The sequence below is a fragment of the Aquarana catesbeiana genome, linkage group LG13 (assembly GCF_042186555.1).
Source record: "Aquarana catesbeiana isolate 2022-GZ linkage group LG13, ASM4218655v1, whole genome shotgun sequence".
Classification (NCBI taxonomy): Eukaryota; Metazoa; Chordata; class Amphibia; order Anura; family Ranidae; genus Aquarana; species Aquarana catesbeiana.
Genome location: NC_133336.1, coordinates 66712303 through 66721076, shown reverse-complemented (window position 1 = coordinate 66721076; position 8774 = coordinate 66712303). Strand labels below are relative to the sequence as shown.

The window sequence follows — 8774 nt, the reverse complement described above, 5'->3', positions numbered from 1 at the left end:
ATACTAGACAGAAAATCATTGACCCAGAACAAGTATGCAGGACAGCACATCAGACATCATTAGCTGCATGCTTGTTTCAAGTTTGTGGCTTGCAAGGCAAGGCAGTGAAACCAGGATCAATGTTTGTACCTTTTAGTAACAGGCCCCCCATTTATATCCACACAGGAGCACTGAGTTGTTTGGTCCTTGCCCTTTTCTTTCGTTCCCTGATAGGACCCCTTGTCCTTTGGGTCCTGTCACCCCTGGAGAGGTAGTAAATAGAAAACACAAAACCTTGGCAAGAATCAGAGTTTATTCCCATTTGTATTTAGCTTAGGAAACCAGCAGATAGATACAGAGCTTATGTTTCTGTGCAATAATTAACTGGTTTTCATGGTCACATTTGTCATTAGAACAATCAGACACTGTGGTGAAGTGGTTGGATAGAGAATTGTACAAGCTCAACAAAAGAACCTTATACATTTAGTGACGTTTTATTTATGCATTCAGTGTCAAGTACATCATAAGTGCAAATAATCAGAGTCCATAAGTTCTCTAGGAACTACAGAGAATGAAATACAAATCGTAATTAATAAACTGAACAAGCTGAACTGGTCTAGATACCATACATGTAAATCTGTAATTTTTTCCCCCCCCCATCCCTTACAACAGGAGTACTGCGAATTTATTTCATACAAAAACGGAGAGAAGTACCGCACACGGATTTCACTTGTGCTGGAAAACACAAAACATTAGTCTACAGTTCTACGTATATTTATATATATATTTATATCATCGAAAGAACTCCAACCAGCAAGCCCAGAGACAATGAAGCAAGTCAGTACTATTGCATCAGTGCCCTAAGCATAAAGCCCTAGCCGCACGTCACATTAAGTTATAGAAGCGCTGCCAAGAATAGCAGAAAAAACACTAAAAAATTATAATAAATTAGAAAATAAAAAATACTTAGGCTTCCAACATCATGCACTTGTAAGCAACACATAAAAGAAACACATCTAGTACACTTTTTGTATCTCTTCACTATACTGTAGTGCTTGACACGGCTGATTGCAAGTATTCTAAGAGCAGAGAAGTAGCTTTGGAAGAGCTGCTTCTTGAAGTTTTTTCTTTTTTTGGATGTTTCAAGGAACACGTGTGTTGAAAAGAGAATGGTGCAATAGATCTGTAAGTAAAGTGTAGGAACACAGCTGTTTCCACGTTAGACTCCACACAATTTACCAAGAGTTGAATTGACTTGAAGGTTTATTTACTCCTTCTGTTTGGCACCTGGAATTTTGGCTTGGACCCTGAAAAATGACAAAAAGTACAGTTGGCATTTCAAGTACAAGTTCATCATCATAACATTTTTCTTTAAAGGCTAAGTTCACTTAAAAAAAAACAGATGCACATTTTTTTTGCAGGTAAAAGATATGCATTTATTTTTTTTCTCTTAGGAGCCTGCAGACGGGGGGGGGGGGGGGGGGGGGCAGCTAAAACAAACGTAGGGGGCCGAGCATCCCGAGGGGCCCGGCGCGCAAGAATCTCAACTCAAGCTGCCCACTCTGCTACAGCTTCCTTTGTTCAGCCGGTGGCAGCGTGTGGGCGTGGTTCAGTCAAACTGAGGGAAGGGACGCATCTTGTATCGGGATCGGAGCTTGGTTGGACGGTGGCGGTGAAGAGGAAGGGGGGAGATGTCATGGATCAGCCTGCCCATTGAATGTGTAGGGGCTACACTGCTGCTGCACAATTTCTATACCTGTGAGCTGAGCTGATGTTTTTGGGCTGTCTCTTTGCTGGAGGGAATGTCTTTTTGCTATATTGGGCTGTCTCTTTGTTGGATTAGGCTATCTCTTTGCTGGATATATGGGGATGTCTCTGCTGGATTGGGCCATCTCTTTGCTGGATTGGAAGCCAATGGCCATCTGAAGGAAGGTAGGGTGAAAATGTTACACCCCCTCTCCTTTACATGCTCATTTCACTGTGAAATTGCATGTAAAGGAGGAAGAGGTGACATGTAGTGGTGGCAGGCTTCATATTTGGACAAAATATAATTTCTTAGGCCCCATTCACATGGGGCTGACCTGTCAGTGGATCTGCTTGCTCAGCAGAGGATCTCTCCACTGATCTCCACTAAGCAAGCAGATGATAGGTCCGTGTCCACACCGTTGATGCAGAGTGGACAGGGACATAGCCTGTTGATCTATATGGGGCGGTCGGATGGAAACGGATCACCTGTTCGTTTCCATCCAACTGTCATCCAATCTGACAGACGGATGGGGATCCCCATCAGTCTGTTCTTAGGGGACAGGATCGGATGCCAGTGGGTGTAAACGGACGCATGTCGCTCCATAGGGAGCAATGACATCTGCCGCCCAATAGAGAGCAATGAGGCGTCCGATTGGGTCCGCCTGAAAAATGGACAGGTGGACCCGATCGGTCCCCCAGTGTGAAATGGGCCATAACTGTTAAATCATGAAAGCACTGATGACTTGGAATACACTTTTCATTTTTATATAATAATTTGTAAGAGTGTCAAAATAAAAGTGGGTGCATTGAAGGACTTGGTGGGATGGCCAGTGGGTGGATTTGGTGGGACGGGCCCTGGGGAATGTTGGTGGTCAGGGCGGGGGGGGGGGGGGGGCCAGGCCTAAAGCTCTGTAAGGGGCCCCAAAATTTCTGATGGCTGCCCTGCCTGCAACGTATGGAATCTGTGATCAGCAGATCACATGTGCACATTCAGGCTCCTGCAGGCACTCAGTACAACTTTCTGTCAGTACCTGCTGTACCAGCAGACAGTTACTGAAGTGCAGGAAGAGTAATACACTACAAGAGCGCTCAAGTTAATTGAGAAATAACTACTGTGGCAGACAGGACTTGTAGTTCATTCATTCACAGATGTGTGAATGAATGCGGTGCCTGTGTGGGCGGAGCACGTTATTTAGGTAGGAAGGAGGGCATTCAGAATAGCAAAGCAAAATGCCCTATGTGCATGTGTCTTGTGTGCATGTGTCTGTTGTCAGACCACAACAAGAAATTAACCCCTTGGCACTGGCCGCACGCAAATATGTGGCCTCTTGGCGGCGAGCGGCTGCATATTTGCGTTCATTAGTGTAAATACAGCTGTGCTGAGAGCGTGCGCTGCACGTTCCTGACACAGTTACTAGTGACTAATGGTCGCATGATCCTAAACCCCGCCCCGCCTCCCGACATCCTAAACCCCTTAAAGGGCCAGGAGGCACTGACTCAAAGGGATTAAGAGCTGAATGCATTTATGGTAGATCAGCAGGTATTTTTCTTGTAATTGCAGTCTTTATTAGGATAAAACTTGGGGAAATGTGTATGAATTCCATCAATAACTTTTTTTCAAGTCTATATAAACGTACACAAAAAGTAAAAACTTTCAATACATTTTTATTTGTCTGTGATTCCATTATAGAGATTTCAACTCACTGTGACAGCAGGACAAGAAATGAGGACACATTTAGTAATCATAACCCAACATAGGTTCCAACTCTTGCCAAAAAATGTTTTGCAGCAATCTCTAAAGGGATTTTACTTAATTTCATGTCCCAACAGGAAGTGAGGAGAAATATCTTCATACAGATCATCATCAACACACATAATAAAGTATGCATAGCTCATAGTTATGTAGCAATTTCTTTGTAAATTTAAATCAGCTTACTTTGCCACAATCATATTCATGTTTGTCCTCACAAGTCCCAAATACTGGTCAATCTGTGCCTGGAAAAGTACATTCATTTTAAGTTATTTGCACTTAAACTGAAGCAAGTATTTCAAATATTACAACATTAGGTGAGCCCCAGTGGTTTTAATTATCAGCTGGATTCTTGAACTGCTTACAGTAATGGCGATGAATGAACCTTTCTGATATAGGGGCCCTCAAGTGCAGCCCCTGACATGCTGGACCCCCTCCCCCAACCAATGTTTAGTGTCATGCATTTCTACACAATTGAAAATTGCATAATGCAGCATCATTGGGCACGCAGGCAATCTTGTGTACCTAGCACTTGGTCATATGATCTATGATATCAGAGTGGGTGTATGAGGCAGTATAGATGTGCCTGTCTTTAAAAACTTCCCTGCACAGCTCTGCATAGAGACTCTTGTGGGAACACATCTTCTAGCTGTAGTAAAGCATGGTGGGGCTGCCAAGGATCAGGGCCATGGTTCAGAGTATACTCTAAGACACCTACAGTTTTAGCATTTCTACTGGTCGCAGTACTGAGATTTCCATTCAGTAGTTTGTGTTTTTGCTTCCAACCACAAAGCTATAACAAAGGTGTCACACTTAACTGAATCCATTGATTGTTTATTCTGCATAATGGATATGCCATCGGGTGTACAATCAGCTTTTGGTGGATTTTTCATTTATTATTCATTCTTACCTGGTACTTGTCATAAACGGCTGGGAGAGAAAACATTGACACCACAGCTAAAAACAAAAGGATAAAACAACATCATAAGTATAAATTGTCATTAAAATGTGAAAAAATATTTCTCATGCAGGGGTAAGGGACCATCTGTCATTCATCGGATGTTCATTGGTATGAATAATAGGATCCCAATTCACCTAGAACACAGGCTCTCTCCAGACTTTCAATTAGACAAAGAGGTACCTCAAGGCAGGCATCTAATGCTGTAGCTAACCCATAGTGAGCAGGGAATCCTTTGTCTTGTTATAAAGTATATCTAAAGCCATGCCATTTTTTTCATTCTGGATAGTGTAGGGGAGGTTTTAAACATTGTCAGTTTTTTTTTTTTGTTTTTTTTGCCATGTGTGTCTCTTTCAAGGTAATTACCTTTACTTCTGGTCCTGTAGACTAAATAGGAAGTGAGAAGATATCTTTCCAATGTATGGGAAATCCCCCCCCCCCCCAGAAACAGCTGTCATGGGAATAAGTATCCTTACTAGAAGATTCCACGCTATTTCTGTTCTGGTTCAAGATTTTGAGTTTACCCTCAATTTCCTTCCCAGTGACATTGGTGATCACATCAATTAGAGTGAATCTCTCTACTCTCCTTCCCCACTCTATCCAAATCTAAAAAACTGCCATTAGTTTTTCTTTATATGCTTTTAAAACAAAAAATGTATAAATATAGAAAAAATATAAATAGTCAGTTTAAAACTTGTAAAAAAAAAAAAAAAATACAAGGAACCCCATACACCTACAAACTTAACCTATTTTCTGCTTATTAGTACTTACCCGCACACTATGCTTCTGAATCTCCTTCGCACTCTCACCAAGTCCAACTAAAACCAAAGCCCGGAACATCATGTTTCTGCCCGGAACATCATGTTTCTATCCATATACTGTAGACTCTAATTTCCCCCATTGTTGGCATTCCTTGACCGTGGTATACACATATCTCAGCAGATGTGTGAGGGCATCATTAACAATTAATGGCACTGTTGTGTATCTGCTAAAGGGCAGCAGGTTTCTGTGGTCAGGAAAGCGATTTTGCATGCATTCCCGACACACACAAATGTGAACGCAGGCTAAATGTCTCAGTTACATTGGTGGTCAGTGTAAATCTTCTCATTACATTAGGGCTTAGTCTACAATCCTTTCATTCACACTAGTGGCCAGTGTGAAGGCCCCCCTTACATTGGTGGTCAGTGTAAATCCCTCATTACAGTGGTGCTTACTGTGAATGCTCCTATTACATTAGTGGTCAGTGTAAATCCCTATTACAATAGTGGTCAATGTAGAAACTCCTCTTTATAGTGGTAATCGGCAAAAAAAATCCAAACTTGAATTTGTGGTCAGTTTCGAATCCTCCCTTACACTGGTGGTCCATGTAGAAGCCCCTTTAAATTGGCGGTGAGTGTAATTCCCCCCTTACATTGGTGGCCAGTGTAGAAATCCCCCTTTATTGGTTGTTGATGTAAAATCCCCTGTTACATTGGTTGTCAGTGTAAATTCTTCATTACTTGGTGATCAGTGTACATTTCCCTTTACATTGGTGGTAAGTGCAGAATTACCCTTACACTGGTGGTTAGTGTAAATCCCCCTTTACATTGGCGGTCAGTGTAGAAGTGTCACCTTATATGGAGGTCATTGTATATTCCTCCTTACACTGGTGGTCGGTGTAAATGCTCCTATTACATTAGTGTCCGTGTAGAAATCCCTCTTTATATAGGTGGGTGGCATAAAATCTCCTGATACATGGTGGTCAGTGCAAATTCCCCCTCACATTGGTCGTCAGTGTAAATCCCCCCTCACATTGGTGGTCACTGTAAATTCTCCATTACATTGGTGGTCAGTGTAGGATCCCCCACTATATACTTGCCAAAGATTTCCAGCTTTGCTCTACATGATTCAGAATTTGTTCCAGTGTACTGCCTCCGTACTAATCCCATTCCCCCACCACTGCCACTGATCTAATTAACCCCCCAGCATTGCCACTGATCACACCCCCCTCCCCCAGCAGTGCCACTGATCCCAGGAGTCCTAGGATCCCAAGGAGTTTTCAGCTTATTGATGGGTCCCTGCACCATCACCAGTCCATGGTGCGCAGGCAGTGAGGAGATAATGTGCTATAACTTTTAGCAACCAATCAGTGAGCAGTAATAATGTGCACTAACCTCTTGCAACCAATCATTGAGCGGTAAGGATATGCAGTAACCTTTAGCAACCAATCAGTGAGCAGTAATAATGTGCAATAACCTCTAGCAACCAAATAGTGAGTGGTAAGGATGTCCGGTAACCTCTAGCAACCAAATAGTGAGTGGTAAAGATGTCCAGTAACCTCTAGCAACCAGTGAGCAGTATTGATGTACAGAAATCTCTAGCAGCAAACCACTAAGCAGAAGTCATGTGCTGTAACCGCAAATAATCAGTGAGCCATAATGTGTGCTATAACCTCTAGCAGCCAGTCCGTGAGCAGTAATGACACACTGTACCCTCTGACAACCAATCACAATTGCTGCCTGATCTGATTCAGTAAACTGATTTTGAGTCCAGCTGCTGTTTATTGTATGTCTCAGAGCAGGCAGAGAGCGAAATTGCATGGAGGAGGGGCCCAAGAAAATGTTTGCCCAGGGTCCAATCAATATTAAAGATGGCCCTGTCAATCACATAACTGATGGTTAGTGGGAGCCTACATTACTACCCTTTGGAAGCAGGTTATGGGTCCCTACTCTGTGATTGCTAAGACCTATACATTATTTTCTATGTGATATGACTTTATGTACATCATTTGTGCCCTTGTGTGGGCTAAACATTTGCTATCATTCCTTTTTCCTACGTCCTTCTTTGCTGTTTTACTGAACAGAAAAATACAAGGAACCCCCAAACCATTTTAGTTTAAAAAATGTATCCTGATCTTTGCATGTCAGTGTGCAAGGAGAGTAAACTGAAAATAGAAATATGGAATGAAAAGGTTCTAAAAGAGTGAGAGCATTCCAGAGAGAAAGTGCAGCGTGGGAGAACTCTTGGATACGGGAGTGGGAGGTGCTAACAAGAGATGATGACAGGAAAGGATTATTGGCAGATCCAAGAGCACATTTTGGAATATAGAAAAAGACAAGAAATGAGACATATGGGGGTTTCAGCAATACTGAAGAGCTCGTAAGTGAAGACTAGAAGCTTGAACTTAATCCCAAACGCAATATAAAGTGCAGGCATTGACGGATAGTGGGAGATCATTAAACAGTAAGGAAGATAAGTCTGGAGGCTGAATTATTGGCTGATTGAAGTAGTACCAAGAAAGTAAGTGGTAAGCCTATTAGTATACTGTGAATCATTTTTCTTTGAATCATTCTGTGCTATGCAATATCCCTTAGTTGAAGGAGACTGCATTAAAAGGAGACTCGGGATGAATATTTTTTAATGATCTGGAGTATAAATAATTCAAATTGAGTGCTCTGGGTGCATATTTGGGATAGGCATATATTTCACCCTTGGATTTTTGTGAAAGGTGTTTATCTTAATTTCTTCCTCCAAAACAATGACAGGGTACAAGCACTAAGGTAGAAAAAGTTGCAAGTGCAATTGGGATCCTGCCCATGGGGTCGGTCGAGGCTAGGGATTCTTAACCAGGTGTATGGGCACCAAATGATGGTATATAAATAAAATGAAGAAAAAAACAAGAACAGGATTACTGAACTTGTAATCAAAATGGGGAATTGATGTGTTAGATGACATGTAAGTAACATTGCCAATAAATGTACCTCCAGTCTATGTTTTAATTGCAGCAAAATTCTCATTAGCTTGTGCATTTGTGATTTGTCATATTTATAAAATAATGATAAAATCAAATTTTGATTTTCCTTCAGCTGTACTGTTCCTAGCTACCAAAATGTATAGTAAAACCAAGCTACTGACATCTCTAGAAGCCATACTGATGCCTAATGTGATGATGACGATGATACTCTGCGAAAGGGGATATCATGATAAATTGAGGGTTTGTAATCGTAAAAAAAGGTCTAAACAAAACAAAGCAACTTCTCCAACACCATTTCCTTAAATGCGTTCAACTAAAAAAATTCTTATGGAGAAATAGGGACACACTGTGCAAGATACACCTGTGCAATGTTGCTTAGTTTTTCTTCCAAGAAATCCTTGCCAGCTCCACCTCTTAGTGTGTGTGCTAAGGCCCTTATTCATTCATACAGGTGAGCTGTATTCCACAGGGATTGGTTGAATATGGCTCACACATAGCAATGAATGGGGTTGTAACACAAACGTGCACAAAAAGAGAACATTTTCAGAAGGAAGGCTGTGCAGCCCTGGGTAGGGCCGTACAGGAATGGGAAGGAAGGTACCTAACAT

The 8774-nt window shown here is 41.8% G+C and overlaps 1 protein-coding gene across 2 annotated transcripts in view; it reads right to left on the bottom strand.

Moving 5' to 3' along the window:
• Positions 1-454: 454 nt before the first annotated feature.
• Positions 455-8774, bottom strand: part of RTN1 (reticulon 1) — a 295768-nt gene continuing 287448 nt past the window's right edge. The window contains exons 7-9 of one of the 2 annotated variants that reach the window (XM_073609278.1): positions 4386-4432; positions 3662-3720; positions 455-1286 (exon numbers count right to left, since the gene is read on the bottom strand). In XM_073609278.1, the coding sequence (XP_073465379.1) occupies positions 1247-1286; positions 3662-3720; positions 4386-4432 (146 nt within the window). In that variant the 3' untranslated portion in view covers positions 455-1246. Of the gene's footprint in view, positions 1287-3657; positions 3721-4385; positions 4433-8774 lie in introns of those variants that run through there. The other variant, XM_073609279.1, reaches the window with a different exon arrangement.